This window comes from Bos taurus, chromosome 10 (genome assembly GCF_002263795.3).
Source record: "Bos taurus isolate L1 Dominette 01449 registration number 42190680 breed Hereford chromosome 10, ARS-UCD2.0, whole genome shotgun sequence".
NCBI classification, from domain to species: domain Eukaryota; kingdom Metazoa; phylum Chordata; class Mammalia; order Artiodactyla; family Bovidae; genus Bos; species Bos taurus.
This window is the reverse complement of record NC_037337.1, coordinates 12,466,718-12,487,310: the sequence shown is the minus strand read 5'-3', so window position 1 is coordinate 12,487,310 and position 20,593 is coordinate 12,466,718. Positions and strand designations below refer to the sequence as shown.

Genomic DNA, 20,593 nt, shown 5'->3' with positions numbered 1-20,593 from the left:
GTTTCAACTATTTTTTTTTTTTACTAATTTTAAATTTTCAAAAAATACTTTTGATCTTTAATACAGTTTCTATAAAGCAAGGAAATCATTGTCATATATAGACTGCAATCCTGGTTTTGTAGAACATGTATTTCTTTCTCTCAGGGAAAGCATTTTTAATGCAATAGCCTTGCTCTCCAAATACAGGCTGCTTTCAGTTGTCGTGGAAATATTTGTGTATATCGCCCCCTGGTGACCAGAACATCCTTTACAAAGACAGCCATTAAGCTTTTGCCTTGGCTGAGGACCTAGCCTCATAAAAAGTTTAGCTGATTTGTCATAAAACTTAAGTCCATTAAATAGACAGATATCCTTATTTTCTTAGTTACTTGAAATGCAAAGTGCTAGAGTCATTCAGAAAAACTTCTAATAACCTTCCTAGTCATTATATTTGAATTCCCCAACTAAACACACAGTGTTTATGAAATCCAGTACATAGAAAATAATGTACCTTCCCATAAGATGAATTAATTTTTATTGGAGTATAATTGCTTTACAATGTTGTGTTAGTTTCTGCTGTTCAGCAAAGTGAATCAGATATACACACACACACACACATATATATATATAATATATATAAACACTCCTCTATTTTAGATTTCCTTTCCATTTAGGTCACCACAGAGCATTGAGTAGAGTTCCCTGTGCTGTACAGTAGCTTCTCATTAGTTACCTATTTTGTGTACAGTCTCAATGTGTGTATATATCAATCCCAGTCTCCCAGTTCATCCCACCACCAATTCCCCCTTTGGTAACCATAAGTTTGTTTTGTACATCTGTGATTCTATTTCTGCTTGCAAGTAAGTTCATCTATGACATTTTTCTAGATTCCACATATGAGCAACATTATATTTGTCTTTCTCTTTCTGACTTACTTCACTCTGTGCAACAATCTCTAGGTCCATCCATATTGCTATGGATGGCATTATTCCATTCCTTTTTATGGCTGAGTGATATTCCATTGCATTTATGTACCACATCTTCTTTATCCATTCCTCTGTCAATGGACATTTCCATGTCCTGGCTAAGTAGTGCTGCAGTAAACATCAGGGTGCATGCAGCCTTTCAAATTGTGGTTTCCTCCGGATATATGCCCAGGATTGGGGTTGCTGGGTCATGTGGTAGCTCTATTTTCAGGTTTTAAGGAACTTCCGTACTGTTGTCCATAGAGAACAGTATTGGCTGTACCAATTTACGTTCCCACCAACAATGTAGGAGGGTTTCCTTCTTTTTTTTTTCCCACATTTGATAAGGAGGTTACTTGATATCGTGTAGGCAAAAATAAGTTATTTATCTGCAAATCCCACATGGAATCAATGCTTAAGGAAGTGCTCAAACATAGATAGTACTAACAGAATAAATACAACTAGCTTTTGTGTCCAGGACTGCCATTAAAGTTTTATTTTTAACTGAACATATCAGAATTTCATTGTACCTTGATCAGAACTCACCTTTGGTTGTAGTTAATGAAGTTTCCACTCCTTTTCAGTGGGTAAATCTCAAATTCAGTTCAGGATTTAGATGCTCCACTGCTGGTGGCAGAAACTTTGAAAAGTCTTCACAGCTCAGCCAACTCCACACACCACAGCTCTGGGCTCCAGAGAAGCAAGGGTTTCCTTCTTTCCACATCATCTCCAACAGTTATTGTTTGTCATGAATTAATTCTATGTTGATTCCTTCTTTTCAGATTTGGAAATAGTGGGATTTATTGATATAGCAGATATTTCAAGTCCCCCAGTTCTGTCCAGACATCTGGTCCTACCTATAGCACTTAACAAAGGTGAGTTCTCTTCTTATTCCAGTGATACATATGAAGTATCTTATTATCTAAAGTTATTCTTAAATGTTGGGTAGTAGAATAGCCCATTTTGAAGTTTTGGGGAAAGGAGTATTTACTGGGTTGGATTTTTTTTAAAATGGAGTGTTGCCTAATATATTAAAAACTAATTCTGCTGCTTTATAACTGTGGAAAGCATGTGACACGATTTACTGTGTGCTGCTTTGTTAATTTACAGTGGAAGTCCTCTTTAGAGATGAGAATGCTTGCTTAGTTCCTCATCTAGGGCTCTGTCTTTCCCTGTGGGATCATGCTGGGGAAACCAAAGTAGTTCTTAGAAAGTTGCCTGATGAACGTGGAATGTAGCTTTATAACAGGAGAAACTGCACCTGTTCTCTACTGGTGCTTAGCACATAGCACATACTCAGTAAATACTGTTGAATGAATGAATGAATCCAGGCCCTTGTGAGGCCACATTATCTCAGAATATACTTCTCCAGCAACTATAGTTACAGCTCCTGAATTCAGCATCTCTCTGGAGAATGTTAGTCTCTAGCACTTTAAACTTCTCTTTTCTCTGTTTTAGGCTGACCATCTCCTTTATGTTCACCAACTTTCTCCAAGAAATGTATACAGTCAATCAGGTTTCCCCCTACTGAGTTATGATCACGTTTCATTTACTCACGGTTATTTCATTTGGAGTTTTGGGTATTCCATAATCATCCATCACATAGACCAAATCTTTGATATGTTCTCACAGATGACTGTTTGTGATCATTGTGTTTACACTTTACCTTATTGTTCTTGATATTGATAACAACCAGGTTTCCCTTATTTTTAAGGTCCTGGGGGGATTCTGCACACCCATATAAATTGCCAAGAAAGAAAGTGGGCAAAATAAAGAGTTCATGTAGGAGAACAGTGGAAAGGAAAGTATGGGAAGGCAAAATGGAGCCGTGTTGTAAGGGCTATTGAATATCAAGCCAGGCAGAGTCTTCCTATTGAATTAGAAAGTCTTTGAATCAGCTTGAGTAAACGGATAGTTCCAGAAGGAGGTTACCTGAAGGAAGATGCATTCATCTGTTGGAGAGAACCTGGAGTTGGAGAAGCGAGTTAAGAGGCTTGTGGAGAAGTCACTGTTCTTTGGGGTATCCCATCCACTTGCTGCCTAAGGGCTGTCAGTTGAGAACACTCTTGACATCTTTGAACCTCTGTTTCTGTTTCAGTGGTGCCTAAAATTCCGAGAGAGCATCTAGCTTAGTGTTCTAGTAAAAACTAAGGAAAGCTGATTTTTTATGTAACAGTTTTGCTGAAATATAAATCATATACCAAATACTTCACTCATTTAAAGTGTACAATTCAGTAGTCGTATTTAGTGTATTTACAGTTATGCAACCATAACCATAGTTTTTGAATCAGAATTTTAGAATTTTCACGGCCTCAAAAAGAAACCTTTTAGCTGTCAATCCCTAACCTTCCATCTCTCTTAGCTTCAGGTAACCACTGATATCCTTTCTATCTGTATAGATTTGCTTATTCTAGATGTTTCCTATAAATGGAATTCCTATAATATGTAGAAACTGATTTTTAAATGGACATAGGAAAGCCAGAATATGAGTTTTTCTTCCTCGTTATAATATTCCTTTATAATTCCATGTACTCTCCTTCCAAGGTTAGAAGCAACCAAGAGTGCAATTGGAGCTTGGGGCTTTTCTAGCTAATATCAGTCTGATTGGTTTTCTCTCTTTTCACAGAAGGTGATGAGGTGGGTACTGGTATAACTGATGACAATGAAGATGAAAATTCAGCCAATCAGATTGCAGGCAAGATACCCAACTTCTGTGTCCTGCTTCATGGCAGCCTAAAAGTGGAAGGAATGGTGGCGATAGTTCAGCTAGGGTAAGAAACTTTTTTACCATTTGTTGAGTGAAAGGGAGAATCAATTTACAAAGTGAAGTATTTCCCAGATTTTTCTGAAAGAATAGAAAGAATCTCATCAGTCTTTTTCTCTTCCTGCCATATCTTCCCCACCTACTGTCACCGTGTCTACTTCTCTTTAAAGCATCCACTAGAGTAAGTACAGAGTGAGTCTTTTCATTATACTGCCTTTATATTTTTTAGATGATGAGCATTTTTTATTTCTTTTTTTAAATTTATTTATTTTTAATTGGAGGATAATTCATCACCATGAATCACTCATAGGTGTATACATATGTTGCCTCCTTAATAAAGTATTTTTTACATTGTTTTTTTTTTTTCCTTTTTATTTTGTATTGGAGTAAGCTGATTAACAGTGTTGTGATAGTTTCAGGTGAACAACAGAGGAACGCAACCACACATTACATGTATCCACTCTCCCCTGAGCTCCGCTGCCGCCCAGGCTGCCATGTAGCGTTGAGCAGTAGATCTTTATATTGCCTTTATATTATATCTCTTCTCAGTTTTCCTCTTTTCTGTCCTATCTAGGAAACCCGGAGTCAGTTAAAGCAATGCTGCCAACTTGTTATAGGATCTTAGACAGACTTCTCAGCTATAAAATGAAAAAAAGATGCTGATAATATTGAACATTTAACCATGTGCCAGATACTGCTCTAGGCACTTTACATATGTTAACTCATTTAATCCCTCATAACACTATCCAAGAGGTATCAGTATTACCCCCTGTTGCCTTAGACAAGGAAACTGAGACTTAGAGAGCAAAGTCATGGTACTTGCTCAAGATATTGAATGAAAGAGTCAGGATTTTTATCCATGCGTGTGACTCTGTAGCCCATGCTCATAACCACTGTGCTATATTCCTTCTCTATAAGGAATGCCCTTCTAGCTTTGACTTTGGATATAGTCTCAAAATCTGCAGAACTGCCTGCTTCCTTTTCGAAAATACCTGTTTGTTAGAGAAGAAGAGGTGACTGGTCATCCTCTGGCCATCAACTGGGATTGATTGGTAGAGAAGATCAAGAGTTGTTAAGGATACCTAGAGGAAGCATGGCTCCATTTCTGCTGGAGTTAAAATTAGCTAATCCAAAAAGACAAATGCAATTCTTATTAGATATTGGTGTGCTAGATTCTTGGTACTCAAGTTACTTGTACTAATTCTGAATACAAGAATCACCTGAGGCCCTTTGAGAAGTGTGAACAGAGCTGGGTGATGACTTTGCGCACTGTGTTAGAAGGGCTTCTCTGTGTGGTATTTCTGTGAATGATTTGGAGGTGGCTGAAGAGACCTATAGGTCACAGCTCTTACTCCTCACCACACCTGCAGCTATCTGCTGCCCTTGTGATTCTCTTTTTCTCTTATAAGACTGTTTTTTATTTCTGTATCTACATAACTAGTAATACATATCTCCAAAGAATGCTAATATTAGGGGGCAATAGTATGCATTTGTAGGTTTAGGATTTGGCTTTAATTTCAAAGCTGAAAGCCATATCTCTCGAGAGAAAAACACAGGGTAGAGTTATTTAGCTTGACAGTCCCAGGCGTAAAGCTGTTCTCACCGTCCGTCTTCTCTCCATCTAGTCCTGAATGGCATGGGATGCTCTACTCTCAAGCTGACAGCAAGAAGAAATCAAACCTCATGATGTCTCTCTTTGAGCCTGGCCCAGAACCTCTCCCATGGCTAGGGAAAATGGTGCAGTTGGGTCCAATTTCAGGTATACCCCAGATCAGACTTTATTTATCCTGACTTTGTTTTCTCTCTACTGTTCTGAATGGCTCTCTCTGTGAGTCAGAGAGCGCGTGATTTCCCTTATGAGTGCCCTGTGGTTTCTGATGCTGGATATGTAGGTGGACAGCCCCAAGAGAATTTAACCTTTGGACTTTTAACATTACAGCTCAGGGGAAACAAACTTTCTTTAGTGTACTATTTTTAACCCAGCTACCCCTAGACATTCTTAGTTAATTTAATCCCATTCCTTCTTGAGACTGTTTTCCCTTAGTTTTCCTCACATTGCATTCACCTGGCGCTTATCTTTTTCCTTGGCAACTTTTTTCACTTGTAATCCTGTCTTTTCTTCCCCTTGCCTCATGATTTCCCAGGGTATTGTTCTTTGCCTTCTACTCTTGGGTTATTACTCTCTCTTGTTTATTTCATCAGCTGTTTTGGCTTCAGACTCTCAACATGCCTCTAACTCTCATCCTGCTTGATCTCTCCCTAAATCTTGCACCTGTATTTCCCGGTTGCCACTTGGACCTCTCCACCTGGATATTCTGTCACAGTCCTCAGATCAGCGTGTTTGTGGCAGAAACCATCATCTCTCCCTCTCTCCCATAAGCCATTTCTTCAGATTTTTCTACTCCTTCTGATTGAGGCCTTTGTACTCCTAGGTACTCAGGCTCCAACTGTAGTGTCTCCCTGAGCTCATTTGGGCCCATTTCAATTTTAGGAACATCTGCCAAGCAGCCTATTCTGTGCCAGGTCTGCAGGCTAAAAGAGTCAGCAGAAGTTACTCAAAGACTAGTGGAAAGTGGAATAATAAACCTAAACTGGCATGAGATCACAGTTGGCCTGAAGTAGGGGATGGTCAGCTCTTCCTTGAGGACTTGGGCATATCTCCAGAGAGGAGAGAGACCATTACTGAGTTTGAAGAAAAAGAGAAATTTGTTCTAAATAGAGCACCTCTAAAAAAGAAAGAAGCTAGACCACAAAGTGGGAGGGTGAGGGTGGGAAGGCCAGATGGTAGGTTAGAGTTTGGCAGTGGGACAGCAGGGCAGGCCTCATCTGAGACTTTATTCTACAGATACAGGGGAGCCGCTGAAGGAGAGTAATATGATCAGATCCTTCTGGCTATGATGAGAACAGTGGAGATACCAGTTAGGTGATTATGTATTCTAAGTACTGGTAACTTCTGCAGTTGTGCAGTGTGGCTGATATCCAAGTGAGAGATAATAAATTTTGCATTTAGAAAGAAAACTCTGTGGAGTATGGATTTGAAAAGGTATGGGCATCTTGCTGTTAGAAGTCCCCGGTGACAGTCCTGGAGATGTCAAGATGAGACGCAGAACAAGGCCATTGGCTGGGAACAGAGAGGATGTGATCCATGCAAAGGTATTTTGAAGGTGGAAAGAGCAGTTTTTAGATAAAAGAATAAAGGAAACAGAAGAGTTGAGAATGATCCCAGGTTTCTGACGGGCTGCAGGGTCAAAGGTGGTACTAATAATTGAAACAGAATAGTAGATTTGGGAAGAACTTCTCTTGTGCACGCTTATGCCTGTGAGATTTAGGTGAAGGTACCTATAGACAATTCCTGTAAGAATCTGGAGTTCAGGAGAGAGGACAGAGTTGAAAGTACAATTTTTAGTTACAAACATTGCCGGGGTCCAGCCCTGGTGGATCCAGGGAAATTCGAAGGGGAGACGGCTTCAGCGAACTGGATACAATAGCTTTAATTAAATATTAATTAGAAATATAAAGAGTAATAGAATGGGGATAGCTCAGTAGGAAAATTCAGTGGAGAAAAGAGGCTGAATAACTTGGTTTACATGGAAAGCTAATAGAATTCCAGGGCAAGGAATTTATGTCACCTACGTAGGCCGCAGGCATCCTCCCGTTCTCCCGAAGGAGAGGAGACACTAAGGCCTCCCCGGTCAGATCTTAGAAGCCCAGGCATGATTAGTAGGCTTGACGAGCCTCCACGTTCCAGATGGGGATTCAGCCAGAAGGTGAGAGAAAGAACGACATGAGGAGACCAGTCTTTCAAGGAACTGATCCCATTTTTTATTTTTCCAGGGTCTGTTTTTATACACTGAGATGTTATACAAAAGTCATGCGGGGTCAGCAGTCCTGACTTTTATTGAAGTCAGGTGCTTCATACAAATGTATACAGAGGTCTTAGGGGCGTTACATCATCTTCTGACCAGGGGGCCTGCTGACAATTTATGACCCTCTCCTTGTGACAGTGGTCAGTCAACCAGAACACTTATTTCTCCAGAGGTGATTATTCTTAAAACAGACGCTACCTTCCAAAGGTACCAGATAAAGTTACATTCCTATAGGGTGAGGGTGTAGTGGGTTTTAATTAAGGAAAGAATTTACTTAGCCTAAGGTCTAACGTGATTAATATCAAAGGTTAATACTTATTTCTTCTATATATTCATTAATGTGTATAAGGGCAGGGGATGTGGAGACTTAGCAGCAAACATTGGCTCAACAAATGAAAAACCCTTCACCAATACAATTTCTAATCAGCCCACTATACTATACTAATAGTTTTCTAACTTCTCTAAAGAACCTGTTTTTAGAAGGTTTAAAGCATCTCGTGCTTCTCACGGTTGGGAGGCTGTGAACAATCACATGTGGCCGGACAAGCCTGTCAGGCAGGCTAGAGAACCTTCAGAGGAGTTTGTAAGTTGGAATACTCCTATCACGCCCAGGAATTATTATTAACTGGAGCTCTAAGTTAACTCCTTCTCCGAAAGAGGTGGTGGGGGACAGCCCCCCGTAAAGTCAGAGGTGTAGGTGAGAGCACAAAGTAGTAAAGTAGGCAGACTCTGGTTTTGGGGGTAGATGCTCAAGAATTTCCAGGGGGACTCCTGAGGCTCGATCCCGCCTTTGCGTATGTTGAGCTTCCTTCCTCACGACCTTTGCCACGGGCGGAGTTCCTCACTCTGGCTCCCAGCAAAACATATTGGTGATCTTTAAAATGGAGAGATGAGGGAGATTGCTAGGGCAATAGTTTACAAATTTGAGTTTTGGTATACAAAAGTAAACCTGGAGAACTTGTTTTAAAATTCTGTTTCCTGGTCCCCACTTACAGAGATTCTGATTCAGTAGGTCTGGATTCAAAATCAAGAATTTGCAGTTTTAATATTACCTAATTGATTACAATCTAGGTCAATAACCACACTTTAAGAAGCCCTAGCCTCAGGAAAGTATATACCTCAGGGGAAAAGGACCAGACCCCTAGAAAGGACCGACTACTAGAGGCAGTGGAAATGGCACCAGTAAAGGAAAATGAGAAGGAAGAGGCAGAGAAGAGAAAAAGTACAAGAAAAAGGAAGTCACAGAAGCCAAGAGAATAAAGAGATTCAAGAAGGAAGTAGAGTGTCTCATGAGCACATGTAAGTCAGGCCTGCAGTGTCTTACACACATGTGCATGCATGTCCATTCAGGTTCAAAGGATACCTTTTGCCATCGAAGCCTAGAGATTTTGATGGAATATCGGCCCTAGAAGCTAGGCCAAGGGTCAGCAAACTTTTCCAGCAAAGGGCCATATATAATAAATATCTTACATTTTATAGGTAATTATGGTTTTTGTCCGGGGAAGGCGATGGCACCCCACTCCAGTACTCCTGCCTGGCAAATCCCATGGACGGAGGAGCCTGGTAGGCTGCAGTCCATGGGGTCGCTAAGAGTTGGACACGACTGAGCGACTTCCCTTTCACTTTTCACTTTCATGCATTAGAGAAGGAAATGGCAACCCACTCCAGTGTTCTTGCCTGGAGAATCCCAGGGACGGGGGAGCCTGGTGGGCTGCCATCTATGGGGTCACACAGTCGGACACAACTGAAGTGACTTAGCAGCAGCAGCAGCAGCATGGTTTTTGTCACAGCTACTAAACTCTGACATCATAGCACAATACATAAACCATTTAAAATATAAAAAACCATTCTTAACTCAGAAACACACAGCCAACCATAGTGTGCCAACTCTTGAGCTAGATTCCAGGGGCTGGGATTTTAAAGGTCACACAGGAACAGGAGACAAGACTGAACTGAAATCTCCCGAGTAAAGCATGGAGTGTGGAAGTTCTACCCTCTCAGTGAGAGGACGACAAAAAAAATTCTATTCATTGTTTCTACCTACTTTTTACATATAAAGAAACCTAAACGTCTCCTGTGAGACGTGGAAGCCCAAGTCCTGCACCATGTGGCTCAACCCTGCCCGTTCCCTAACCAACAGTGTAAACCCTGGAGCTGAAGCAGCGAAACCCGTGGTGCGTCCTCCAGAAGCTAATGTAATGGCTCTGTGGAAACTCCTCTACAACCCAGGGGGAAAGTGAAAGTGAAAGTCACTCAATTGTGTCCAACTCTTTGTGACCCCATGAACTATACAGTCCATGGAATTCTCCAGGCCAGGATACTGAAGTGGGTAGCCTTTCTCTTCTCCAGGGGATCTTCCCACCCCAGGGATCAAACCCAGGTCTCCTGCATTGCAGGTGGATTCTTTACCAGCTGAGCCACAAGGGAAGCCCTACTGCAGAAAAAACAGTCCTCCCTGGAGATGTGTTTGATTTGAAAAAAAAAAGTTGTAAAATCATATGAAGGTCTTTGATTTGAAGGAAGAACGATAGGAGGATTAGCGCCTTGAGGAGTTAATCTAAAAGATGTAGAATGAGTATTTTAAATGATTAAATAGTTTTAGGGAAGAATAGAAACCAAGAAGAAAGAAGAGGACACTGTGAATCAAGAGTCATTTGATCTTGACAGATAAGAGATTCTTGGTGGCTTTGTAAGAATCAGTTTTGGCAAATGATTAGCCAGGAGACAGGCTGAGGAATGAATTAGGAGTTTGACCACAAGAGGACAGAAAGAGGACAGTAATTGGAAGAGAACCTGGGTGTGTGTGTGTGTGTGTGTGTAAAGGGATTCCTCACCCCCTTTATTCACTCTGCAGCATTCCTACATTCATTCTGACCTTTGATTCTCAGGGCTTTTGCATTGTACTGGGATTCTTTACCTTTCACTTAGATCAGTTCAGTTCAGTTCAGTTGCTCAGTCATGTCCAACTCTTTGCGACCCCAAGCCTGGCAGCACACCAGGCTTCCCTGTCCATCACCAACTCCCGGAGTTCACCCAAACCCATGTCCATTGAGTCAGTGATGCCATCCAACCATCTCATCCTCTGTCGTCCCCTTCTCCTCCCACCTGCAATCTTTCCCAGCATCAGGGTCTTTTCCAATAAGTCAGTTCTTCACATCAGGTGGCCAAAATACTGGAGCTTTAGCTTCAGCATCAGTCCTTCCAATGAATATTCAGGACTGATTTTCTTTAGGATGGACTGGTTGGATCTCCTTGCAGTCCAAGGGACTCTCAAGAGTCTTCTCCAACACCACAGTTCAAAGGCATCAATTCTTCTGCACTCAGCTTTCTTTATAGTCCAACTCTCACATCCGTACATGAACAACTATAGCTTTGACTAGATGGACCTTTGTTGGCAAAGTAATGTCTCTGCTTTTTAATATGCTGTCCTTATGTTGGTCATAGCTTTTCTTCCAAGGAGCAAGCGTCTTTTAATTTCATGGCTGCAAGTCACCATCTGCAGTGATTTTGGAGCCCAAAAAAGTAACATCTGTCACTGTTTCCATTGTTTCCCCATCTGTTTGCCACGAAGTGATGGGACTGAATGCCATGATCTTCGTTTTTTGAATGTTGAGTTTTAAGCCAACTTTTTCTCTCTTCTCTTTCACATTCATCAAGAGGCTCTGTAGTTCCTCTTCGCTTTCTTGGATAAGGGTGGTATCATCTGCATATCTGAGGTTATTGATATTTCTCCCAGTGATCTTGATTCCAGCTTGTGCTTCATCCAGCCTGGCATCTCACATGATGTACTCTGCATATAAGTTAAATAAGCAGGGTGACAATATACAGCCTTGACATACTCCTTTCGGAATTTGGAACCAGTTTGTTGTTCTACCTCTGGTTCTAACTGTTGCTTCTTGACCTGCATACAGATTTCTCAGAAAGCAGATCACTTAGATCAGAGGTCAGCTAACAATGGCCTGCAGGCAAATTAACCCACTGCTTGTTTTGTAAATATAGTTTTATTGTTAAGTTTTATTACAGAATCTCTCCCATTCGTTTACATACCTATGGCTGTCCTGCTTCAGTGGCAAAATTGAGCAGTTACAACAGAGACCATATAATCCCCAAAGCCTAAAATACTTACATCTGATACTTAACCTAAACTATTGTGATCGTTTTTACCACAGCGCCTGTCCATAATCTAAGGTAGTAGTGTTCATATTCCTTTCTGATCCGGCTGCCAGCCTAGCAATGCGTGGCTCATTGTGCATATTCTTAAATCAGATGGAACTGCTTTTTTCTCAGCCCTATATTCATGGTTTGTTTTTTTTTTCTCTCCCTCTGTTCTTTTCAATGAGGGTAGTAAGAACTAACATCTATTGAATTTAACTTTGTGCCAGGCACTGTGCTAGACAAAATGAAATGGGTCATCTCATTTAACTCTCACAACAGTCCTAGGAGATTGGGATTGTCATGGTAACAAGTAGTAAAAGTGAAAGTGAAGTTGCTCAGTCGTGTCTGACTCTTTGCGACCCTGGACTGTAGCCTACCAGGCTCTTCCCTCCATGGGATTTTCCAGGCAAGAGTACTGGAGTGGGTTGCCATTTCTTTCTCCAGGGGATCTTCCCAACCCAGGGATTGAACCCAGGTCTCCCGCATTGCAGGCATACGCTTTAACCTCTGAGCCACCAGTAACAATAAAACCTGTCTTAGCTAGTTGGTGAGAGAAGTTTCTAAGGAAATGAGTACCTGACACACAGTAGGCGCATTTGAATGGTAGAGCTTGCTATTTTAATTATGATTTTTTAATTAAAGGGAAGCTTGCAAAATACTACTATTTATACCTACCCCCTTCTACTCCTAATTCTGTTCTTACAGATAACCATTCTCAAATTTTAATTTTTTCTTCTGATATTTTACTTACATTTCTAAATAATTTACATATATAGCTATTTCTTGACTGTTATTTTAATGCCATTTTTTTACTTTTCAAGGAAAACTGCTTAGCTCTTCTCTTACTACTGCCATCCTTGCCCACCTGTTCACCCAAGAAGCACATTTTTCCCTTGCTCAACCGTTGCAGTGTGGTTATGGTGTTCTTGACCGTTCAGCCAGTTTTTGGTCCTTGCTGAGCAAAGTCAGTGCTACTCGCTGCTAAGCCACGTGCTGCACAGTGCGATGTTTCCTTTGTTTTGCAACTCTTTGTGTCCTACCCCAGATACTACTGTTGTTTTTAATTAGATATTTCTTTTTTCTAGCAGGTAAGCTAAATGTATTCTGACTGACTGTAATTAACAGGAGAGCTCTGTAGGGAAGACACCGACATTCCTCTTAGAATCCAGGAAAGAGCCTGGCAGCCAGGCTGGGGGGAAGCCAGCAACAGATGAGTGCAGCCATCACTCTGGGCCCTCATGGCCTTCCCCTGCCTTTTCTTCCCCCTTGTTTTTCTTTGCTCTTTTCCACGTACCTATCACCAATTCCTGCCTAAGCAAAAGACATCCTTTACGTATTTTGTTGTCACTTTCTTTTTTTCCTGAGAGTCATCTTCCTTCCTTTTGTTTCATGAATGGACTGGTTATTCTCTAGGCACATTGCATAGCTGTCATCCCACGTCTTCCCTTCACATCTCTCCCGTGACTCTCCTGGTTGATGAATCCTCCTGAGAAAAGGGCACATGGGAAGTAAGCATTTGAAGTCTCATATTTGTGGAAATGTCCGTATTTCATCCCTTACACTCTACGGATGGTATGGTTGAATATTGAGTTCTAGGTCAGGAATCATTTTCCCTTAGAGTATTGAAGCATCATTCTGTTGTCTCTTCTGGCTTCCAGTGTTGCTCCTGAGAGTCTAGTGCCATGCTGACCGTCCGAGCTTTGACCCTGGTCTCTGTTTCTCTGTGCACCTTGAGGCTCTTCTAGTGTCCCTAGCGTTCTAGATGTTCCGAATCACATTCCTTGGTTTCGGTCTCTTCATCATTGTGCTGGACTCAATGCTTCCCTCTCGCAATTCAAGTCCTGGAAGCACGAATATGTCTTTGGTTTCCTCCGTGTATTCTTTGTTCTCCTTTTCTAGATGTGTTTATAGTATTTGTGTGCATGTGTGTAATTTTCTTATCCTACCCATATTTTTCAGTTTTGAAATTTTTTGTTCTACCTTCTGTAAGATATCTTCAATTTTATCTTGCAACCAATATTTAAAAAAATTTTCCATTATCATATTTATTATTTCTAAGATTTCCTGTTCTTTTTTCATTAATGTCTACTAAGCCAGTTTCCACATAGAGGCTCCAAGCAATTAGAGACAATATAAGGTAGGCTGTAATAAGATGCCGAAATGTTGGGTACTAACACTGAGTGCTGTAGGATAAACGGGACTAGACAAATCGTCTACCAGAAAACACTGGGACAACTCCATGGAGAATGTAGGATAGGATCCGGACCTGGAATTTAAGTACATTTGGGTAGGTGAGGAATAGCAGTGTTGAATGGGGGAAGAAGTATTGCCTTTGAAACCAGGCCCAGCTGTCCCTGTGAAATCTGAGCCTCAATTTTCTCATGTTTAATGAGACTAATAATATCTACCCTCTTGAGTTGCTAAAAGGAGATAAGTTGTATATGTTAAGTATTTTGCACACAGTTGTAATTTAATAAATACCCTTCATAAATACTCATATTCTTCATTGAGGCCAGAAAAAAATATCTTCTCTAGCCATACTTCCTAGCATGGTGCTTCCTACATAGTGAGGTCTTAATATAGACGACGAATGAGTACGTGAGGGAGGGAATAAATAAATGAGGAAAAGAGAGCATTGCAGACAGGGGAAGAACGGAAACAGTGGCCAAAAAGTTGGAAATAAGCATGTTGCCTGGGAAATGACAGTTGGGATCTTGGCCTGACTTAGAAAGGCTTATGGAGTGACAAGTCTTCATGGAAACATCTGGAAAGCTGAACCAATAAATTTTTGGAGGGGGTAGGAGGAGAGGGCAGTGACAGAGGTAGAATGGGGCCAGTACAAGGCACCCAAATTAATGACCAGATTGGGGTTAGAGCACCTCTGGGTCAGTTAGAGAAGCTGAGCTAATTCCAGTTTTCAACAGAAACGTGGGCAAGGGATTTAAGCTCCCCAGTCTTGTTGGGAAAATGATTCCTGCTCTGTCTACCCTGAAAGATGACACGGATAAAATGAGCCAAGAGGTAATAAGTATGCTTTGTAAGTTTGTGACAAAATATCATTGACTCAGGAAGCAGGTGGAAAAATAGAAATCTTTGTTTATCCACGTGGCTATAAACTCAACATGGCTTTATGTCTGTGGAAGCAGTAAACCAGTAACCCGTAAGATGGGTATGTTTCACCAAGAAGGTATTTCTTCCCTGCTCTTTTCCTTAAATTGGCTATATGTAATTTCACTTTTAAATTTTCTCAATGTCTCTACCTATGCTGTCTGATCCAGTAGCCACTCACCACAGGAGGCTATTCAAATTTAATTAAATAAAATCCAGTTCCTCTGCTACACTAGCCAGGTGTCAAGGGTTCAGTGGTCTCATGGGGTGTGGCTACCTTTCCTTATCACAGAAAGTTCTGTTGGAGAGTGCTGGGCTAGACTATGTAGAATTGCAGTATGTAGGTATACATATATTTTTATATACACTTTAGTATTATTTTATGTATTTTTATCCTCTTATGACCTTAATTTATAAAGCAGATAAGTAAAACTTGTATATTTAAAGACAGTAAGCTGTTTTTCACTTGCCTGGGCCTCAGTTGATTGTTCAGTGTCCAACGTTAGTGCTGAGAACAGGTTCCCCAACCTGACGGAAGTTAATGGATTTTCTTAATTAGGGAGGTAATAGGATATAGGAGATCGAATGATTCAAAGAGCTTCTAACCTAATTGGAAATGTGCTTGACTGTGTTTTGCCAGATGTCATTTCAAGCTTGTTTTTTTCTTTTAAGATGCTAAAGAAAACCCTTATGGTGAGGATGATAATAAGAGCCCGTTCCCCCTGCAGCCCAAAAACAAGCGCAGTTATGCCCAGAATGTGACGGTGTGGATCAAACCCAGTGGCCTGCAGGTAACATTACCATCCACGCTGCTCTCCACTGGGGACAGGAGGAGGGGTTCCTGCAGGCAGGAGGACATTTGATTTGATTTTCTTTTCCTCTGATACTTCGTAATTCATTTACTTCTTATATTTGTCATTATTTCCAAAAAGGATTTGAGGTGGCCTACAGTAAAACACGTACGTAGCAGAATCATTTTTTACAAAATTTGGAGCAATATAAGACCTAGAGGAAGAAGAAAGACGGTGTTCCAGGAAGCCAAGGCAGAATGATAATTGTGTTTGAGCAATTTGGCTCTTGAGCTTCCTGCTACCAAGGTCAAAAAAAAACATGTTGGTTATATGGTTCTCCTTGTCTGATAAAAGGAAGCATGTCAGTTCTTCTAGAGAGACACATTTTTTCCAGCATTAAATTTTAATGTAAAAGTTTTGACATGGTGAGTCATTGAATAATATTATAGGTGTTATCTTTAGTACCAGTTTTGAGGAAGACATAAAAACCTTCATGTGATTATTTCTCCCATCGGCACAATGTAAGTCAAAGCATTACCATGTAATACCACAGAAACGCTTTATGGAAGACTCCTATGAAATTATCCTATTATCAAGGTGTGCTGCCTTTAGTCAAGGGGCTCAGTGACTTTCTCCTCCCATTGGCAAAGTCATTCATACCTATTTTAAAAAATCAGTTTTTGAACTTTTTTTCTCACTTGAATGCCTTTTCTTTTTTCCTTTGTTTCTCCCATGAGTCCAGTCCAAGCCAAATGAGAAGAGGCAGTCAGGCCACCTGACCACAGAAGTAACCTCTATTGACGCATAGTCTCTTCTAGCCCCCTTTTCAGGGAGACTAGACAGACACATCCTGCCCTGACTAAGGGGCCTCTTCCCTTTGTTGGAAATTAAAGTTCTCCCTCTTTCTTGCCATCGCTGACCCCAGCACTTCCCTGTCTGAAGGAGAGCTGAATTTTTCTAAAACTGTTTTTTAAATTTTGTTTTGGTCTGGATGTGTTGTTTTATTATGGTGAGGTGCACATAACAGAAGTTACCATTTCAGACATTTTAAAGCATTCAATTCAGTGACATTAATATAATCACAGTGTTACATGACCATCACCACTGTCTAGTTCAAAAACATGTTCATCACCCCAAAAGGAAATCCTTTACCCGCTAAACAAGTCACTCTTGCCCCAGCTCTAGGCAACCACTTACCTGCTTTCTATCGTCTGTAAGGATTTGTCTGTTCTGGATATTTCATGTAAACTGCATCATATATGTGCCTTTTTGTGTTTGACTTCTCTTAGCGTAATGTTTTCAACAGTCATTCATGTTGTAGCATGTATCAGTCCTTCATTCCTTTTGATGGCTGAGTAATACTAGTCCATTGAATAAATAAGGGTCCAATGTATAAAGTCCATATTTGTCCATTCATTCAGTTGATGAACTTTTGGATTATTTCTACCTTTTGGCTATTGTGAATAATGCTGCTATGATCATTTGCCAAGTTTTTTTCTTTTGTTGCTGTGTTGTTTTAAGAGTTTTATAAGTAAGTTTTATGGTAAGAGTTTTATAGTTTTAGCTCTTAACATTTAGGCCTCTGATCCATTTTGAGTCAATTTTGTGGGTATGGTATGAAGTAAGGGTCCAACCTCATTCTTTTGCAGGTGGCTATCCAGTTATCCAGGCACCATTTGTTAAAGAGACTTCTTCCCCCCATTGAATGGTCTTGGCATCCTTGTCTAAAAGCCTCTGGCCATAGATGTATGGGTTTACTGGGGGTGTTTTTGTGAGACAAGTTCATTTTTTTCGCCATGGGCTTTAGTATCATCAAGCCTTTTGAAGGAGAGAGATGATTTCCTAATGCTGAACAGTAACATTAACTTAGAAGGGAGCCTCATCTTTACACTATAACTCTTCTCATTTTCATTTTTTTCCATTTAAAGGTGTCCTTTTGTATTCTTTCCCTTTTTACCACAGAATTCTAACATTGAATTCGTTTTACCCTCTATAGACTGATGTACAGAAGATTTTAAGAAATGCAAGGAAACTACCTGAAAAAACACAGACATTCTATAAGGTGAGACTACGGAATTATGGTAGTTGAAGGTGGGCTCCATGTTGCGTGCCAGAAATAAACTGCTTCACAGTAGTGTAAACACTGAACATGGACAGGAATTAGAAATACTTGTTTGTGCCTCCAATTTTTCATCAGTAAAGTCAGTAGAAGCGATAGGTCTGTACCTGCCCTAAACTCCAGGAGTCAGGAGTGTCTAAGTGGCTGGTTCTGTGTGGTGGGCCCTCTGGCAGGTCTTCTCTGTCTTGGTGCTGCTGCGAATGGCTGAGGGAAGGAGCTGAAAGGACCTGGGAGTCATAGCCCTTAACGCTCCTCCCTGTTCCCAAATGGGTATCCGATCTAACTCCAGGCAACCAGTGGACGTTTTTCCAGGACGTGTCTGCTCAGAACATTCATACTTTGCCAGAGGAGCTGCTTCTGGTAATGACTTCTAAAATGGCCCACTTACGAGACTTCCCTGGCGGGCCAGTGGTTCAGACTCCATGCTTCCCATGCCGCGGGCACAGGCTCAATTTGTGGTTGGAGAAATAGGATTTCACCTGCCATGTGGTGCAGCCAAAAGATAGTGAGTGTTTTAAAAAATATATACATTTATAAATTGCAAAAGAATGGCCCTCCAGAATCATATCTCACTAATGCAGAACCATTGGTGGAGTCAAGCTTCAAGAGATGGGGTGGGGGTTGGGGGTGGCATTTAAGTTCACTCTTGCTTCTCCTGTCCTTCTGATATTTGGCTTAAATTAAATTAAGTGGCAGTGTGAGGTATGCAGTATTGTCAGTTGTGTCCTAGCTTGCTAATCTTAAAATATCGTGCACACAGTCAACCCCAGGGTAGCTAGCATCTCTTCCAGAGAACATAGGTGCTTTGGGTGTTATCTCATTACCTTTATGTCTTCAACCCTAATTATGTAGCGAGCTGGTGAAATCAGGCAAGAGTTCAACCAGAGAGTGGTTCAGCCCACCATGCCTCCCCCTAACCGAAGCCCTTAATCCATATTGGCCCTAGATGACCACCCCGTGATTGCAGCCCCTGCCTGCCTGCAGAGCTGTCTATTCGTCTATACTTTGGCCTTCTTCTGAACTTTTCATCTGTAAACAGATGATCGTAGAAAGGTGATCAGAAAGTCTGTTTCTTTCTTCTGGTTTTATATAACCTACATAACAGAGTGGGAAGGGGCCTCTACCAGATGGCTGTGTCTACCCCTCCAGTGGGCACAGCAGAGGTGAGCCTCGTTTTGTAAATGAGGCCACTGACACCCAGAGAGGCTGCACAACTTGCCCAGATCACACTGCTAAGTGATGGATGGGGCATTTCATGTTTCTCTGCTTCCATCCAGTATTTGACTTCTCTTTTTGAGGCAGTCTTTGGGGTCTGACTTCCTGACTCCTCCAGACATACTCATTGTCATTCAGTCTAAGGCTCCAGCCAGAGAGGCACCAAAGGGTTAAGAGCCCTCTGAGGTTTGGGCAAGCCTTTTCCATACCTGAGTAACAGAGATGAAGTATCCTCAGAGTTATGAGTTGTTGTTTAATCGCCAAGTCGTGTCCAACTCTTTGTGACCCCATGGACTATAGCCCGACAGGCTCCTCTGTCCATGGGATTATTCTCCAGGCAAGAGTACTGAGCAGGTTGCCATTGCCTTCTCCAGGGAATCTTCCTGACCCAGAGATCTAACCCACATCTCCTGCATTGGTAGGCAGATTCTTTACCACTGTGCCACCAGGAAGCCCAGAGTTACGAGTACTGTACATGAAATGATGTACGCAAAGCACCTCACCATGTTTGGCCTAAGTGGTCATGAACTGTGGTGAGGATAACCTCAGTTTCAGAAGCCTGTTGTCCTTTGCCTGCTGACCACCTGTAGAGGAACTACTTCCCAGGCATGTCTTCACACCCTCTTATTATGGGTGTCCCTGTACAAATATTTGTTCTGATACAAAAACACTCATTTAAGTTTGGGGGTCAAGGGGAATATATGTCACACTGAGCACTTAGGAAGTTTGTGATGAGGAGAATGCATTTTAGGAACACTGGTGTTTTGTTTGTTTCAGGAGCTGAACCGTTTACGAAAGGCTGCCTTGGCCTTTGGTTTCCTGGACCTGCTCAAAGGGGTGGCAGACATGCTAGAAAGGGAGTGCACGCTGCTGCCCGACACGGCTCACCCCGACGCTGCGTTCCAGCTGACCCACGCTGCCCAGCAGCTCAAGCTGGCCAGTACTGGCACTTCTGAGTACGCTGGGTATGACCACAACATCACACCTCTGCAGACAGACTTCTCTGGGAGCAGCGCAGAGAGAATATGACGCTGACTTTGGAAGCCTTCCTTCTTTTTTTCAAGTGAGAATGATTTCGGGTAAAACCTTTTCAGTCTGTTCACCTCTGCAGCGGCTGCCCGAAGACCTTCCGAGACTGCCTGAGACACACTCCTCACAGGTTTGACTCTGCTATTCCGAGAAGGTTCTGCAGGGTGGGCAGCTGCTTTCTGGAGCTCAGAGTCTTTTAAATCCCAAAGACAGCTGTTGCTCCCACAACGAGAACATCTCCTGAAACGCTTGAAGGACTGACAAGTGTAGAGCCCTCTCCACCATCCTCAGGAAACCCAACAGCTTGGGTTCTGTTTCTGAAAGACCTCTCCATTCTTTTCCTCTCCCAACCATAGGGACATTTTCAAGTACCTGTGGTTGGGAGAGGAGACTTGTTAAACACAATCCCGACATCCCTAAGTTTCAGAATTTCCTTAAAACTTGGGCAAAAAAGTCAGTGGCAACCCTTAGGGTGCTTTTGGTATATCTTGAGATACAAACTTAAACAGCAACCATAAATGTATGATACTCATTTATTCAAATTTTTTAATGAAAATAAAATATTTGGTTTTCTATAAAATGGTTTCACTGGGAAACCAGTA

General features: G+C 41.5%; 1 protein-coding gene across 2 annotated transcripts in view; it reads left to right on the top strand.

Annotated features, from left to right (window-relative positions):
* The window catches only part of INTS14 (integrator complex subunit 14), a 34,074-nt gene extending 13,503 nt beyond the window's left edge, over positions 1 to 20,571 (top strand). For both annotated transcript variants that reach the window (NM_001015652.3, XM_005211345.5), the window contains exons 7-12: positions 1,727 to 1,819; positions 3,571 to 3,715; positions 5,334 to 5,467; positions 15,510 to 15,628; positions 17,625 to 17,690; positions 19,740 to 20,571. In NM_001015652.3, coding sequence (NP_001015652.1) covers positions 1,727 to 1,819; positions 3,571 to 3,715; positions 5,334 to 5,467; positions 15,510 to 15,628; positions 17,625 to 17,690; positions 19,740 to 19,991 — 809 coding nt within the window. In that variant the 3' untranslated portion in view covers positions 19,992 to 20,571. The remainder of the gene's footprint in view (positions 1 to 1,726; positions 1,820 to 3,570; positions 3,716 to 5,333; positions 5,468 to 15,509; positions 15,629 to 17,624; positions 17,691 to 19,739) is intronic.
* The last annotated feature ends 22 nt before the right edge of the window (positions 20,572 to 20,593 follow it).